Consider the following 17,543-nt stretch of genomic DNA (forward strand, 5'->3'; position numbering starts at 1 on the left):
AGCATATAAAAAATACAGTACTGAAACATCAAGTCATCAATTTCAAGAGAGTTAAATACGTTCAGTACTTTTTGGTGTAGAACTTTTAAAAAGGAAGGATTTTGAGTCAGAAACATCAGGGTTGCGATTTTTTTGTTATTTTTGTCTTTGTGCACTATCTATATTGTGTGTCTGTGTGTACACTTTGTGTGTCTTCTTCAGTTCCAGAGGTGCACCTGTTGGAGTTTATTGAGAGGAAGGACCATGTGGTGGTTCTGAGTGCACTCAGTAGGTTTAAGGACAGTGAGAATGTAGTGCTGCCTGCGCTGCAGGTCCTCATACCATTGGCTGAATCTGGTAAGTCATACTGTTCTTCCTGCTTTTCTAATCTTTAGTTTCTTTTAGGGAGCTAAAGGCTTGTTTGTACTCCCTGTTTTGACGACAAATTCAATGATTTACGATAGCATTTTCAGAAACATTCACTTCCTGCAAAGCTATGAGCGCTCAACCATGCAAAGATTTACGCAGAAGACATATTGCTAGAATTTAGTGATTGAGTTAGTAGATTTAGGCTTGAAATACCCCAAGGAAATAAAGTTCTTGCATCTATTCAGTTAAGTTGGCTCCAGTTCAAACATCTTTATCTAATTACATGGAACACTTTCTTTGATACGTAACAGCATTAAATGATTGGGGGAAAAACACGATGGGAAACTAAATGTGTTTTTGTGTGTTTGTCTGGATGCTAGAAAGCAATGTTGAGATCCTGATGTCCAAGACTGAGAAATGCTACAGCGTGGTGTGTCAGGCAGTGGAGGCGTGTTCGCAGTCGGAGGGTGTGCAGGAGGTGGGATGTTGCCTGCTGCAAAAACTGACTTCAGGTGGGTAAACAAGGGTCAGTGGTCATGTTATGCAGGTGATATTGTGCTTAATGGGTCAAAATACCTTTTGGTATGGAATGTTTATTAGGACTTTATAGTAGTTCGCCTGGGTGATGTAATAAATATTGGTGATAATCTCTATGTTGGAAAAGAGAAGTGATAGAGAACAAGAAAGGACTCATTTAAATTTAAACAGCTTACTAAATAAAATGAAATAACATGTAGAGGAGCACAGGACACAACCTGACACATTTTAGTTTTTGTTGAATGACTTTAAAAGTATTTAAGATGGAATTAAGTTTTTTCAGGCAACACAAACATCTCTGCTACAAATGGACACTTCAACTTTGTTTCTAACACCTACCATTCATGTACAATTCTACCGAAAATGACGGGAAGCGTAATGTTACAGTTTACCTCATAGGTGGGGTCAATTGTAACAGACAGAGCATTAGTTGTAACACTTGCTAGAAAAGTCACTCATGAAATAGTGCAAACCAAGTTAATTCAATATCGTTCTATGTTGTAAGAAACAAATATATTTTCAACCGTACTGCATGATATATTATTTACCTGTAAGACAGACACAGATTGATTGATAGATACACACATCAAAGTATATGTAAAAACTGACATGAGACTCGAACAATGACTAATTATTGCACATCAGTAAAATATGAAACATTGTTTCTGAATAACTACAGCTTTACCAACTGCTAATGTCAATTTTATTAATATACTTATTTAAAACCAAAATACTAAAATCTGAAAGATCCTAATAAAGCAAAAGAAATTCCCTGTTTTCAGATGCTTTCTCATTTGCATCTTAAAATCTGTGTAAACATATAGAACAAAAAGACAAAGTTTACTTTATTTGTCTTTGTTTTCCAAAGGTGGCTTAGTTAGAATTCTGTGTTATAACTAACCATGCAGTACGGAGGTTTTACTTAACCCTAACTAGCCCTTGCTGTGAGCTTGTCAGCTGCTTCAAAACAATGCTATGTTGTAGGCAACAAGATATGATTAAAGTAATATAAGGTGGATTTTGTCATTTACACAAATAGCTCAGTAACCAAACAAAAAAAAATTGTGTTGGAAACATTACTTACATGCCCTGAAAACACCCGCTGACAAATTCGCTCTGAATTGTCGCGGGAGACCGTGGCTAAGAAATGTGGCCAGAAGCACATGCTACTTGACCTTATTTAACAACGTAAAAAGTTCACGTTAATTTGTGCCCTATGTTAGGTTGTTCCCCACACTCCCCTACACATAATGTTTTATGTGTATAAGAAACATTGGAAATTAAGTCTCTTTAATTTAGCTTTAATCCGGTTTTCACCTTGTTTTTTGTATTTCTCTTTTTAAGTTGATCTGTGCCAAATACTGCGCAGTATCTTCATTAGAAGGAAATGAAACTCAACTTTAGTTTCTTCTAATACTGTTAAGCTTTATGACTTGTCTATAAAGCAGTTTATGCTGTTTTTTGTTGTTATTGTTTTCTGTAAATTGTTTTCATTATTATTATTATTATTAGTAGTTGTAGTCTTTACTCACTTTTACTGCGAAGGATTAATATGCAGCCTGTTAATAACCTGTTAGGCTGTGGTCATGCAAATTCCCCACTGTCTCTGCTGTGAGTGCCCCAGAGGACAGCATACTGTTTAAGTGTCCCAGTGGTTCAGATAATTTGTAAAAACCAGAAAATATAATACCAAATGGTTTCTCACAGGCAACTATAGCAGAATCCCTCATTTAATAATAATCCCGAATTTTAATAACAAAATACCATTCTTTTTTTTTTAAGATTATTTTTAAATGTTGAACTTTACAGTTACTCCTAGAACCTTTTAGTCTTTTTAGCTGTGAATGATTGATTTTGCCCAGGATGAAATCACTTCTGTTGTTAAGAACTCACTCTTCAACTTTTCAAGTTTCTGTCTTATAGAGAGTTACTTCAATATCCTGGTGCTGAATGGTGTCCACAGAGTGGCTGTGAAAGCGTGTCTCTCCTATCCTGACAATGCCGTAATCCAGGCTGCTGCCCTTTCCTGTCTTGCTGCACTAAGTAAGTCTTCAGGTTTTGAGAAGGGTGAAACAATCTGTATAAATTTAAGAGAAATATTACCTTTTGCTGGCATTGCTCTAAATCTACACATTCCATTGACTGTATTTACACTAAAGTTCCATTCCATTGGGGTGGTGGGTTAATGCCAATTTGCCACACGCTGTCTATAACGTTAGTGACCAATTTGCACGAGATAAGAAACTCAGCATAAATTACAGAGATGTGAGGGGCTACTTGTACCATAAATAATTTATCTTGTTAGTACGTTATTTACCTATTAACTTTGATAGCTCTAATTCACACAGTGCATCCCTGTTTAGTCTGTGAACATTTTTAAACTGTAATAAAAGGCTTATAATTCATTTCTGCATTACTAAGCAGTGTTAAACCAGTCTTAAGACTGATCTGCACTGAAGACTGACCACTTTACCTCTGATCTGACAGCAAAGACAATTGTGGAGAACAAATGCCTTGAGAGGGAAGGCAGTGAGGATGAGGATGAGAGAATGAAAGACGATGGAGCGGTTGGTAATGCTGAGGAAAGCTTGGTTTGGAGAGAGGCCTGCTGCACAGCTTTAGAAAGACATAATGAAGATGCAGAAGTGCAGGTGGGCAGGCTGAATATTTATATGCTGCTCTTTTAGTTTTTTTGTTTTAAAGGATTTTTTCAACTTTCTGTTTCTTCTTTCATGCTGTCTCATCAGGAAGCCGCATGTCGGGCCTTAAACAGCTTGCTGCTCTATGGGAGTGCACGCAGCCATATATACGTGGAGCCAGAGGGAAGGTCTGCTTTCAGTATAAGCTCAGAAAGTGAAACTGATGGAAGTGGAAAAAAATACTTAAGTATTAATTAAGTAGTAGTGATTTTACTTTAAATGGTATTGTGTCACTCTCTTTCTTTTTTGTTCTCTTTCTCTCTCTCAGGCCTCCTGTACATATTCAGATAATGGCTGTGATGCTCTCGCACTCCTCTAGCGTTGGTGTGTTTCAGGCTGCTACATCTACACTGGGCACCCTTATACGTCGGCACAGTGAGTTGATTTGAGCCATTAGGTCATAGCTCGACATTTTCATGCATTGTTAATGTTGTCCAGAGGCATAAAAATGCTTGGAATTGTTGGATGTTGGATGAATGTTCTCTGTAGGGGATGTGTACTTTTTTTTACAACATTTTAAGTACTGAAAATTCATTTTCTATGTTTTAAAACGGAGCTAGTCAAAACGTAATATTTCATTTTCACATGTGCAAATCAAATTCCTGATGTCAAGAATTAAATATTAACTAGCTGAAGTTTAATTTTCACATGTGTAAATTGAATTGTTGAGATCTAGAAAAACATAAGAAATAAAAGCTGAAAAGCTTGCTATAGTAATTTGAATTTCAGCATGTCAATTTAATAAACAAATTAGTAAAAAAAATACCAAATGTTAAACTATGTTAGTAAAAATTATTACTATAATTATACTGAATTGGAATTGATTGGCTATTACCTAGTACCTCGGTGAAAATACCACAGCATACAAAGACACCAGCGCACTAATCAGTGTCACAGTGACTTTATGAATAGGTCTCATTTGCTGTGCCACACATTGTGCCTGGTCTGGTGCATGGTGTGGTTTTAATTATGTATGCATGTGTTCAGGTAAGATGAGGTCTCTGCTGCTGTCCCATGGCATCCACTACAACATTGTGGAACTGATGAAGAGACATGCAAACTCCAGCGAAGTGTGTGAGAGTGCCTGCAGGCTTCTACACACACTGTTCCAGGGAGGGTAGGAGCAAGAACTCATTATCCTCCTGCATATCCACTTTTCTCACACCTACTAATCTCATACACTAACACACACCACTATCTGCCTCCCTGTTACAGGAGAGTGAGTCTGGATGATGGTGTTATGGCTCTGGGGCGCATCCTGATTACTATGAAAGATCATAACTTTGAGCCTGAGGTCCAGTTGGAGGGCCTGAGAGTCAGTCTGGTGCTCCTCAGCCCCGGTAAGAGCACTGGCCAATGCCCTTAGGCTCACGTGCAGCTCCCAGCACAGTGCTTGTGTGAATAGTGTTAATGAGTGTTTTTCTGTTTGAGAGCAGACCTCAGTTTGAGGGAGCACGGCATGTCTGTGGCAGATCCAGACACTTCTGATGTGTCTCTGAAAGTGCTGAAGAATCAGTGTGTGGTAGAGAACGCTCATGCTGTTTACCTGGAAGCCTTGAACAGGGTGAGAGTTGAGCATAATCCCACTTACATGAACAACATCTGCACATACATACATACGGCATCTGACATTTGTGCAATGCGTAAACTGTGTTAAAGGTCATGTCGGTACTTTATTGCTACGTTGTCCACTATTTTATTAAAGTACATTAAAATGCTATATGCATTCTGGGTATATGTGTATGTAAGTATATGTATTCGTGTGCTCATATTGCAGTTTATCAGCAACGAGGAGATTCAGGAGTGTGGGCTTGATGTTCTCTCTGTGCTGGCTGACTGTTCTGGAGCCGTTGACCTAATGTGCCAGCAGGGGGCGATAGACACAGTGCTGCATACACTACAGATGTTTCCTCAAAAACGTGGTGAGTGCCTGTTATTGTCCACCGTGCCAGTAAAATTTGATTAGATCTGACCTTCAAGCTGGTTTTGCTGACCTGTAGAGTATCAGGAAGTGAAATATCAGTAAACAGAGATGCCAGTGTTTCTGTGTTACGTGTTAAAGCCACATTAGCTTTGTAGTATTATGTTAATGCTAGTAAAATATGCTTGACCAGCCAATATATGTTTGGTCTCTGAAGTTTGCTTCTTTACCTTTGCTCTGAAACTATGAAGCTAATGTAAGTAGCAAAAAAAAAACAAAAACGTTTAGATCTGTGGAAGGAGCCACACATTCAGAAGCAACATGAGAGCCACATGTACAGCCAATCACTAAAGGGTTACCCTTTTATTTTATCGTCCCACAACATACAACACATTCCTAAAATGCAGCCAGTACAGAGTAATGCATTCCAACCCTACTGTGTTAATTGATCTCACCTTTTATATGGGGCATGTGGCAAGTGATAGCACAAAGTTTATCTGTTTAGAAATATGTCTAAAAACTAGTGGATAGTGGTGGATAGTGGGCATGATGACTGGTTAAATGACTCCTTAATGCCAGGTCTGCACTGCATGCCTAAATCTTCACACACTTTCTCAAAAATTCTTTAAGAAATCTCAAATAGATTTGCTAGTGTGTTTTCTGACACTGTCTGGCATCTTTGTCCATTGTTTTAATACGTAACAGTACATCATACAGTCAGAAACAACATAAGCAAGTCTATTTGTGATTACTTAACAACTCGACATGGTTTGTGGCAGGGGTGTAATGATCTAGGCATGCAATTTGAACAATGCTAACTTATAAGATTTAATAACTTGTTTGCTACATTATCCTCACAGCTCCATGTTAAAACTGAAGAGGCAAATGTCAGACAGTAAATGTTGTGGCTGATTAGGTGCATGTGTAGCAGTGAGAAAGTTGTGTAAATTAGATTTTTTGCCAGATCATCACTTTAACCTGTTACGTGGACTGAAGGTGTCCTCCTTATAATTTGTAGAAATTCACTACTGGGGTCTGAGCCTCCTGTTTCACCTGATCTCCAAGAAGAAACTCTCACGCATGATGGTGCCCGTGCTGGCTTCTGTTCTGGTCGCCTCTGTGAGGCAGCACAAGGAGGATGCAGTAATGCTTCTGAAAGTGGGTCACTGTGACGTTCCATTAGCATTTCAGTTTAAAGGAGACTTTCTGCATTTATGTTTAGTTGTGTCATTGAACGCTGGAGGTCTAAGATTGGTGTTTGTGTTTGATTGTTTGGCCTGAAGGGGTTTCAGGTAATATGGAAGCTGTTGGACACATGCTCAGGTGCAGCTGCTGAGCTGGAGAAAGAGGGCTTTGAGAAAGAAATTTTCCAGCAGCTGAGAGAGAGCTCTCCTGATCAGAGAGGTGATCCGGTGAGTTTATGTGTGTATGTGTATGTGTGGGTGTGAGTGTGTTTTGAATATGAAAAAAAAAATGCAGAAAGGTAAGAGTTGTAGAGGTGTAATGTGTCATTTTATGTCAATCTAAGTGGAGAGAGAGATAGAGAGATATCAGTCTCATGGCCTGCATGTATTTCAGCTCCAAAAACTGAGCTGCCTGTGCTTGTCGAAGATGGTAGTGGACAGTGAGATCCGCTACCGGCTGCTGGAGAGAGCATGTGAGGAGGAAGATGTGGTCATGGCTGAGTGTCTCATCCAGCTGGGTGCTGACATCAATAAGAAAACCAAGACTGAGTCTCTCATATACCAGGTAACTTTACACTGAACCAAATCATAAATCCCTCTATGTTTGGGTTTATGATTTAATTTAGGGGTGCTCAACTCTGATCTCTGATTAGAAAATTTAGTTCCAACATACCTGGCTCTAATATTCAAATTGGAAAATGAATGTTAAAGCTAAAAACGTTCAACCTGTTGTCTGTGTGTGGGGAGAATTCCACCTTCAATTAAAAGAGGCAGTCAGCTTGGTGGTAAAGCCGCAAATGGGAACCTGCCAAATTGGTTTCTGCCATTTAATCTACTTTTCCCTTTTAATAATGCAGTTTCTCAAAGTAGTTGTTACATTTATTTGATATGTAAAGAATGTGATCTAACAAAGCAAAACGTTTGTAGATTTCTATTTAGTTTGTCTCACAAACTTCCTTTTACAAATAAACGCATAAACAGGAATAGGTTACACATCAGTTACATTTTATCATTACTCTGTTAAAACAATAATAAGCCTTTTCCAATCTGAATTGTGCTCTAAATGAGCTCACACACTCACTCAGAAAAAATCTGAGTACATCCAACAATAAAGGAAGCCTAATGCATCTATTATACAGTGATAGAAAACATGTTGTGTTTCTCTCAGGCCAGCATGGACTCCGTAACTCCTCCAGTGGCAGATTTAAACAGTAAAAGGGTTTTCATCAAATTCTCAGAATGGATTACCAGTGAGATGCTCAGTTCAGTAAAATTGAAGGCTTGATATACTGAGTCAAGTGTGTAAATACTGAGTCAAGTGTGAGTTGGAACTAATCTCTGCAGGATGGTAGATCTTCAGGACCAGATTTGGGCATCCTTTATTATTAAGAGGTATCTACTAAGTAATGACAGAAAAGGGTGCAACTTTATATTATAGATAACAGTTTTTGTCTTGTGTTAGTAGTTCATAGTCTTCAGCAATGTACATTCGTATATACAGTTGTGATGTATTTATCTGTATGTGTAACTGTGTATGTGCACAGGTGTGTGAGCACGGTGGGCCACTGGCTCTGGTTGAGGTGCTGGTCAGTGGTGGCGTTCATGAGCAGCAGTTACGTGGGGCTCTGTGCGTGTGTGTGAGGAGAGGAGACGGCCCTGTGGTCATCCTTCTCCTGGGCCGACTGGGTCTGGATCCCACCAATAATGCCCTCTGTTTGGGTGGCTTCAGGCTTGGACGTCTGGAGGCTTCATGGCTCAGTGCACTCCTCTCTGAGCGCAGTGCGCCCTCTACTGCTCAAAAGAAGAACAGTGAGTCTCTCAACACAGGTCATGCTATGCACTTAAGACCAGTTTCCCGGACACTGCAATGTAGTCCAAGACTAAAGTTAATCCATGTCGGGAAAACAGGCCAGTAGTGTTGTAATTAGCTTCTAAATTAGCTTCTAGTTGGTCAGTGTGAGATTGATGCATGTGAAACTCATGTTATGTGACAGCATTATGTGAATAAAGCGTGTACGTGTGCATGCATGCATGTGCAAGTGTTACTGAGAACAATAAAACACTGAACAAGAAGAAGAAAAATTTGTGCTAGAACACTGAACAGATGTGGTGTAAGGTTTTATGTACTCACAAGTCTAAATTTGTAATTAGGAGTACTTGGATCGAGAGAAGCAGAGAATGCAACCAGCTTCTGTGTTTACAAAATACATTGAAGCTGATAAGATAAAACATTACATATCTTGTCTTTGTAGTATTTTGTTCAGATACAGTTGAAAGTATATTTTTAGATAGATTTGTAAATCACTGCTTTCTGTTTTATTTGCAGTTTTATTTTTCTGTTTTATTTACCTACTGTCCAATTTTTTGGGTATTTGGTTTTGTACTCAGATGCCTAAAACTTTGCTTTATATATGGCTTTATATATGGCTCCACATCCATGGCAAGTTATTAAAACAAAGGTGTATATGCAGGTAAAGGCCAGTGGCTGGCAAGGCAGATACTAGCCCTGCAGAAGAAGAGGGGTCAGGTTGGGGTTTCTGGTTTACAAGGTGATGTGAACACCTCTGGATATTTCTCTGATGAGGAAAGCGATGATTCCTCTCACATCTCGCTGGATGGCAGCACGGTCTTCACGTTTGAGGACATGGAGAGTGATGGTAAGTCATTCTCTCTTTAGCTACTGAGCGGTTATTTGTATTATCACCATTTTCATAGCTATAAATTTAAAGCTAACTTGCGATGTCATCAGCTTTCAATGCTTCTTTTTGCCAGGAAGTGATGGCCCTGTTCGAGGGCTGAGACATTTCAGTGATTCACCAGAGGAGTTGAGGGGGCGGTCTAAAGCGAGACAACAGGGGAGACGAAGACGTGCCATTTCTGAGGTGAGTTTAAAGTCTGACCTCTGAAATGGACAGGCTAAATGTGTGACTTATTGTGAAATATTTATTGCCTGCTTAATAATATCCCCCATAGGGAAGCCAGGCTGAGCCTGATTTGAATGAGAGCTTGCAAAGAAGACTCAACAGGAATAGTCAGATTCAAAGAGGTACAAATTTGTCTACTTCCATTGCTCAATGTCCTAAAAATTGCGATCCTGGCCATTCGCTATAAACTTTTAAATCTTTTTAAATCTTTTTCTTTTAAATCTGCAGGACTCCTGTTTTCTGAGACTTCCTCCCCTAGTGGTCCCCTGTTTGGTGTGGAAAGAGATGGTGTCAGAGTGCTGGATCTATCAGGGAATGAGCTGGACTCTCTATCATGCTTGCTGGATGACAGTAATGTCCAGCAGCAGCTTGAGCACCTCTTACGCCTTGATCTCAGCAGCAACAGCCTTTTGGAGTTTCCCAGTGCTCTCTGTGAGGTACAGTTTTTTTTAACTCATTTACAATTTTTATGAGAGCTTCTTTTTCTTTATTTTGCAATGACTGATAAATTATTTGAAAAAAATTCGGTTGTAGAGTTTACAAAGTCTCACTCGGCTGGATCTTCAAGGCAACCAACTGCGTTCACTCCCTGCTGAACTCTTAAGCCTACCATCACTGAGCGTGCTTAATGTATCACGGAACTGTGTTGGCCCTGTGCTCATTTTGGAACCCAGTGCACGCTGTCCAACTCTCCGCCAGCTTAACCTTTCTTTCAACCACATCACTGCTTTCCCTTACCAGCTGGGCCAAGCTATGGACAACCTTGAAGAGCTCTCATTGGAGGGGTATGATGGAATATGCCCTATCCTTCTTTATTTTGATAAATAAAACCTATTAACATACATCAGTATGATACAGGGAACAAAATGTGATATACTATAAGCAGAACATTTTGGATATTCTCTTTTTCTTTCGCTTCCTATAGGAATAAAATCTCTGAACTCTCCCTTCCTCTCTGTCTGACTGAAATGAAAGTGTTTGATGTCTCAAAGAATGAAGTAGCATTGATTTCTGATGACTTCTTGTCTGGATGCTCCAAGCTGGAAATATTCAATGCCTCCATCAACAAACTCAGTACGCTATTTGATTGCAAAAATATTTCGCTAATGCTGTTGAACTGTTGTTTAACATAGAGAATTTTGAGTCTTTTTCTGATGTTGGGTTAATTCACATCTTTCTGCAGGTTCTTTGCCAAACTTGCCGTCTAAAATAACAACATTGAAATTGTCTCAGAACAATTTTAGAAGTGTTCCTGAGGCAATCATCAGCTTACCAAAGTAAGTGCTTTGAAAGATGCTACTGTACCTTAGTAATTGACTTCCTATCTTCATAATGAGTCGTGTGTTTTCAAAGTGTTAAACTCTTTACATGCTTATCTGACGCTTCTTTTGTTCAGTTTGCGCTCAGTAGACATGAAGAGTAACAGTATCAGTGTCCTGCCTGGTCCAGCTGTGTGGGCGAGTGCTAATCTGAGAGAGCTGATGTTCAGTAAGAACCAAATCACTGAGCTGGACCTCAGAGAATCGGTCTGTAAGTGGGCCCGTCTGGAGAAGCTGCATCTGAGTAATAACAAACTCATTGAGGTAGGTCTTGGCTTGTTTTATTTCTAGTTTTTAAAGAAAGTATCTAATACTTATGTTGTGATTACACCATGTGGTCTGAATGTTATAATATTTTTCCATTGTTGTTAGCTTCCTCCTCAGATCGGGCTGCTGGAAGAGCTGACTTCTCTGGACGTGAGTGGAAATGCAGGCCTTCGCTCTTTCCCTGATGAGATGGGGAAGCTGGTGCGGCTGTGGGATCTGCCACTGGATGGTCTACAGCTCCAGCTTGACCTCAAACACATCGGCAACAAGACCAAAGACATCGTCAGGTCAGAAACTCCATTCTCTTTTCCACAAAAGAGGTTTGTTTGATGGTCTTGTACTAAATGTACAGTTATCAACACTAAGTGTAAAGATGGTACTCATGTGCTGGCTGGGGTTATATACATTGCCATGAAGAGTATTTTCCCCATCTTGATTTTCTCTTGTTGCATGTTTGTCACAGTAAATGGAATGCTTTTAGACCTTTAAATGAAGTGTTTCTTACACAAAACACATTTTTAAATGAATATTTCATTTATTTAATGCAATTTAAGGAGGAAAGAATGCATCCACTGTGAAAACGTAGTTACTTAAGCAAGGAATTAACCAGATTTAATTGATTATGAGATTCACCTGATTAAACACATCCATGCTTGACTGCAACCAGCCCTGCTGAATGAAACCCTACTTTTATTAAAGTTAGTAAGGAACAAAAGTGGTATTCAAGGAAGTGTAGCATGGAAGAAAATACTGCTAACCAAAAGCAACATTAGTGCTTGTCTAATATTTGCAAAGGGCACCTAATCAATCCCTAAGCCTTTTGGGATAATTTTCTTTGGACCATAGTCCATAGTGCTTTTTACATTTGCAGTTAGCAGGACCTGAATTTTAAAATAAAAACATCATACCAGCATTCAAAACGTGGTTTGAAGGAACCATGAAAACCATGAAAAGTGTCTGGGCTTCAAATGAGCAGTTAATGCTTGAAAACGTACCAGTGTAAATGTAAAGCTGAAGGGGGGCTCAAATTCCTCCACAGCAAATGTCAAATTACAGAAAGTGTTGGTTTCAGTTATTGCCACTGCAGGTCATGAAACAAGTCATTCATTTTTTCCAATGTCATGTATATTATATTTGAATAGTATTTTAAAAATGTGGATTCTGCCCAGAAGGTCTTTATATTTTTCTGTATAGGTTTTTGTACAATACATTCTACAGTATTTTACAAAATGTAATGCTATGGTTTTCGCCACTTTGTTGTTCTGAAGTGTATGAATTGTGATTGTAGATCTAGGATCGTGAACTCTGAGTTTGTCTCCCTGCTTCTCTTTATGTGCAGGTACTTTCAGCAACGTCTGAAGAAGGCTGTTCCGTATTTCCGGATGAAGCTGATCGTGGTGGGAAGTGCAGGCAGTGGGAAGACCACGCTGATCCAGCAGCTAATGAAGCTTAAGCGTTCTCAGTTTCGCTCTGATGGGCGTGCTGCTGGCATCAGTGTCAGAGATTGGACCATCCGAGACCGGGACAGGAAGAACATGATCCTGAATGTCTGGGATTTCTCAGGTGAGACTGTCAGGTGTAATATGCCTCACTGTGATTAAATGGCATAAAATAGTTTTCTCTAAAAAAAAAATAGTTGTCTCTAAAAAACATGTCTCTCTGTGGTTGTGAAGGTGGGGAGGAATACAGTGACTCTCACCCTCACTTCATGTGCTCCAGAGCCATGTACTTGGTGGTGTATGACCTGAGTAAGGGGGTCGGTGAGCTGGACGCAGTCAAACCCTGGCTTTTCAACATTAAAGTAAGTTATATTGCCTGTTTAAAGGGACACCCCAGCCAAAAAAAAAAAAGTCTGTTGTAAACATGCTTATTCACATAGTACAGTGGTGCCATAGTAGACTCTAGAGCAGGGGTACTCAATCCTAGTCCTGGATATCTACCACCCTGGTAAGCTCAGATCCAACACACCTGGCTCTAATGTTCAGATCCTCCTGAAGTCCTTCTTTACCAGGATCAGGTGTGTTAGATTAGGGTTAGAGCTAAACTCTGCAGGGTGGCAGATCTCCAGGAACAGGATTGGGCACCCCTGCTCTAGAGTGACATTTTGCAGTTTAAAGACTAGGACTAGAAGACTAGAAACCCCTTCTGATGTATCTTGAAGGTGGGAGGAACTTTTGAAAAACTACAACTGCTTTGGGTGCTTTTTAAGGGTGGATTTGTTTCAGAACTCTGGAGTGAGTGACTGAAGAGAGCTAACATTACTGCTAGAAAGCCAAATGTCTTACTTCAGCTGTGTAACTGTAGTAACTGTCTTCAAATTACATTTGAGAGAATGGAGTACTGAAATGACATAAATGACTCATCAGATGAGGAGGACTAAAGGCTAAAAGCTACAGTTTGCAAAGGAGATACATGGCTGTCTAGATACTTTACTAGTTTGAGGTCTTTGACTTCTTTTCTGACAGAAAGGGTAAAAAATCTTGCCTCTGGCTTTCATTTTGAGCTGAATAAAGGCAGAAACCCTATTTTGTCTTGACTGTACAGACTTTATAAGTGTGTGTCTTTGTCATGAACTCTCTTCCTGTGTCTACATTTCATTCCCTCTTTTCCTGTTTAGGCACTAGCCCCCGTCGCTCCTGTGATTCTGGTCGCAACTCACTTGGACGCCTGCGAAGACCGCCTGGTACAAGAGTGCGTGCGGAAGCTGCGTGAGGACGTGCTGCCGCATCCAGGTTTCCCAGCCATCAAAGAAAACCACCTGCTTTGTGCCTGCGAGGAGTCTGACTCCATCAGCAAACTGCGCAAGGCCATCGCCAGAGAGGCCAGCAGTTTTAAGGTGACTGACAAAACTAGAGTCCTTTCTTTGCACCTTAACTAGGTGAATTCTAGAGGAATTATTTGACCAAACAAGTATGTTTTTTCCAAACGTTTTTAGAAGGTTAAAGGTTTTTAGAAAGTCGAGATACTATTGTTTCTGAAGAGAAGACCAATTAAATATTTTCTTATTCTGTACTATTATTTTTAGATGTAAAAAGACTTTCTGTGTATGGCTTTGTGTAGATCCAGGGGCAGCCAGTGATGGGGCAGCTGGTTCCTGACTGCTATGTGGAGCTGGAGCAGAGGGTTCTGCGGGAGAGAAACCGTGTGCCTGCCGAGTTCCCTGTGCTTAGACACCGGCGCCTCCTGCAGCTCATTCAGGAGAGCCCACTGCAGCTGGAGGAGGGAGAGCTCCCTCACGCCATCCGCTTCCTGAGTGATACGGGTGAGAGAATTCCCTCTGTTAAACTCTAAGTGATGGGATCGACATTTCCACATACCTTACATATTAGTTGAAAAATAATTTTTGGTAGCATTAAGGTTAATAATTCATAAGTTAAGAGCTTATGCAAGTTAAGTCCATCTTTCTTACTGTATAATGTGCTTCCTGTGGTGGCTTCATTTATTGTGCTCATGTTGTTTTGTACAATACTGTGAAAAGGCCAGAGACCACTCTTCATTTATTACATTTGCAGTCAATTTGGCCATTAAGTACAACTTTGTTTTTTTTAAACATATATTTACTAAATTGGAAGTATGCATTTCAAACAAGGAATACAAGTGAATATATAAATTCTCAGTACACACCTTTTCCTAACATTGTAGCTATCTTTATATTAATTTGCACTACAGAAAAAGGTAACAAAAAGAGAAAAAATGAATTGCGTGTATATATTTATACAGTTATTTTGTACTTAAATTAGTGTGCTGCAAATATTCACATTAGGTACAGATGAATGCAAAATCAAAAGAAAGCACCTATGATACTAAATCTACTCCTTTTAGGAAGCTTATAAACCGTCCCCAATTAAACTTGTTCAGCAACACAGGTGTTTAGTTCTAAGTTCTCATTAACCATTTATACTGGATTAGTTTGTATCATGTACTAATTGACAAAGTTTGTTCCTGAGTGCAAATAGTACTCCACTCATGTTCTGTAATATTTACTTGAAGATCTTGGCACCACGCCAGTCTTAAGAATCCAAGGATTCTTTAGATACATTAGTAAGTTTTCCATACAGATGAGTCATTAGATTTTTTGAGAAGGAGTCATTTACTACCACATGTCCAATAGTGGTTAAAGGTGGGCGTTGTAAGGATTGTGTTTTAGAACTTTTGTACTTACTATGTACTTACAGATATCTGAAAATATTAAAATATCAAAATCCCAAATTTTTCTTTAAGATCTTTAAAAGATATCAGGGTCGTATCAACATAAAGGTCTGACACTTTTCGTAAGCTCTTTTGTGCCCACATTCTGAATCCAGAATCAGATTCACCAGGAGTAAACTTGCATTGTCCCAAATAGGGGAAAACTGGGATAATACAGGCATCTTTCCAAGCATAGTATCCACTTCATGCCCTACCCTAATAGTGTTTATAATAAATGTGTTGGGTGTTTTTCTGCTTCAGTGCTTTTAAGGAATCAGAGTACATCAGAGAAGTGCTGAGGTCCAGTTCTCCACCAGCACTCATCTCCTTCTAAACCCATGGTAAAATGGGTGAAGTGTAGAACCAAAAGAATGCTGACCTAAGTTGGGCTGCCTAGAAATACCTCAACAAGTTGGGAATTTAAAGACCACCTTTATCATATAGAAGATAAAGCAGAGATAAATGAGGCCTTGGCCACTGATTGTTCAAATTAAAGTTAAATAGCCTTTTCATATTAGAAAAGAATGAAGAAAGGGGAGTGCAAGTGGTATAGACTGAAATAAGTACAGAAATTTGGGGATTATGTTTATCTTGATTATATTTACTGTTTCAGTCAAAGAATAAGGGAGGAACATCCGTCTACATAGGCTGTCCTGTATCTGAGAAATTACTGAATAATAGTTGATGGGAATCAGTTTTTTGAATTTTGGTGTACTGATGATTCAAAGATATCTAAAGATTTGGACTTATTTACATCATCAAAATTTACCAAATAATCTTATCAAATTCAGTATTATTTGATACAGTTTACTTATCTTTTCATCAGAGATCAGAGATATGAGATAATTCACATATTCGCATAAAAAAGGGGAAAGTCAAAGGAAAACAGTGAAAAACAGAAGTTTCCAAAACTGCAGTTACTGGAGAAAGTTATTAAAAGATATAAAGAAGATGAGGATCCTAGTCATACGAGTCCTGATTGACCATCAAAACTGTCACCATCAGATAAAAGTACTTAAAGCTTTCATCTTTGAGAGAGAGGAGAAAATCAAGCTTCACTCTTCAGACCTTAAAAAAGTCTGTCCTTCCACTGTGATAAGATCACTCAATGCTATGGGTCTGAAAGGATGTGTAGCTGTCAAGAATAAATGGAAATTAAACGGGTAGAAGCAAATTTGGAAATCAACCAAGGAAGCTGCTGGTGTTCTCAGAACAATGCACTGACCGCCCCAGAGTCCAGACGTCAACATCCCTGAATGTGTTTTTGATTACTTGGATCATGAGAAGTAGACAATTAAAAAACTAAAAGACTGAACTTACTGGAGGCGTGAAAAAATATCCCTGCAAATGTCTTTAAAAGACTGAAAGTCTTGCAAAAAGAATAGATGCTGTAATAAAGGTAAAGAGTGGACATGCCTAATTCTGTAAAAATATATAGTAGATTTAGTTAGATCCTAAAAATGAACATGCTTGCATGTAGTGGCTGCTTTGACTCTAAATTAAATAAATGAAGGGTGGTCACTGATGTTTATGGTTAAAGCTTTCAGTCTTTCAGTCCCTTGATTTATGTTTGTAAAATTCCAGGTGTGCTTCTTCACTTTGATGACCCTGCACTCCAACTCAGAGACTTGTATTTCATTGACCCCCAGTGGCTGTGCAACATTATCTCACAGGTTACACAGAAACACCAACACGCACACTGCATGTCATATACGCATAGATGTGCACAGCTGTGATTTTTGTGGTTGTTTGACTCTAGACTCTCACTCTGAAGAGCTCAGGCGTGTGTGAGAACTCCACAGGGGTGGTGCATCGTTCAGTGTTGGAGAGATTTTTCTCTGAGAGCCACTGCTTTCCTAAAGATCAACTCACACAGTACTTCAAACTCCTGGAGAAGTTCCAGGTTGCCTTGCCATTTGGGGATGAGCAGTTGCTGGTGCCCAGCAGGTATGTGCTTTGCATTGATCAGAAGATACCAGGAAAAGAGCTTTGAAAACATTTTTGGTAGAGGGAGGTGTTGGTAGAACCAGGTTAGGTAGAGATTACAGCATATAATTTATGAAAGTATACTCTGTTTTATGTATGTGTCCCATTATTATTTTTAGTCTAATTTGAGCTTGATTAGTTTTATGAAGGAGGTACTATTAAAGAGCACA

At 39.3% G+C, this 17,543-nt stretch overlaps 1 protein-coding gene across 4 annotated transcripts in view; it reads left to right on the forward strand.

Annotated features, from left to right (window-relative positions):
- Positions 1-17,543, forward strand: part of lrrk2 (leucine-rich repeat kinase 2) — a 32,495-nt gene that overhangs the window by 3,445 nt on the left and 11,507 nt on the right. For all 4 annotated transcript variants that reach the window (XM_036575987.1, XM_036575988.1, XM_036575989.1 and 1 more), the window contains exons 6-34: positions 202-336; positions 729-860; positions 2,809-2,928; positions 3,373-3,536; positions 3,633-3,712; positions 3,853-3,959; positions 4,572-4,701; positions 4,800-4,924; positions 5,021-5,148; positions 5,362-5,506; positions 6,524-6,663; positions 6,789-6,917; positions 7,084-7,254; positions 8,234-8,498; positions 9,161-9,346; positions 9,462-9,571; positions 9,663-9,735; positions 9,842-10,050; positions 10,148-10,398; positions 10,539-10,687; positions 10,797-10,890; positions 11,010-11,196; positions 11,305-11,486; positions 12,539-12,762; positions 12,873-13,000; positions 13,817-14,035; positions 14,260-14,461; positions 16,972-17,060; positions 17,147-17,334. In XM_036575987.1, the coding sequence (XP_036431880.1) occupies positions 202-336; positions 729-860; positions 2,809-2,928; positions 3,373-3,536; positions 3,633-3,712; positions 3,853-3,959; positions 4,572-4,701; positions 4,800-4,924; positions 5,021-5,148; positions 5,362-5,506; positions 6,524-6,663; positions 6,789-6,917; positions 7,084-7,254; positions 8,234-8,498; positions 9,161-9,346; positions 9,462-9,571; positions 9,663-9,735; positions 9,842-10,050; positions 10,148-10,398; positions 10,539-10,687; positions 10,797-10,890; positions 11,010-11,196; positions 11,305-11,486; positions 12,539-12,762; positions 12,873-13,000; positions 13,817-14,035; positions 14,260-14,461; positions 16,972-17,060; positions 17,147-17,334 (4,462 nt within the window). The remainder of the gene's footprint in view (positions 1-201; positions 337-728; positions 861-2,808; positions 2,929-3,372; positions 3,537-3,632; positions 3,713-3,852; positions 3,960-4,571; positions 4,702-4,799; positions 4,925-5,020; positions 5,149-5,361; positions 5,507-6,523; positions 6,664-6,788; positions 6,918-7,083; positions 7,255-8,233; positions 8,499-9,160; positions 9,347-9,461; positions 9,572-9,662; positions 9,736-9,841; positions 10,051-10,147; positions 10,399-10,538; positions 10,688-10,796; positions 10,891-11,009; positions 11,197-11,304; positions 11,487-12,538; positions 12,763-12,872; positions 13,001-13,816; positions 14,036-14,259; positions 14,462-16,971; positions 17,061-17,146; positions 17,335-17,543) is intronic.

This window comes from Colossoma macropomum, unplaced genomic scaffold (assembly GCF_904425465.1).
Source record: "Colossoma macropomum unplaced genomic scaffold, Colossoma_macropomum, whole genome shotgun sequence".
Classification (NCBI taxonomy): domain Eukaryota; kingdom Metazoa; phylum Chordata; class Actinopteri; order Characiformes; family Serrasalmidae; genus Colossoma; species Colossoma macropomum.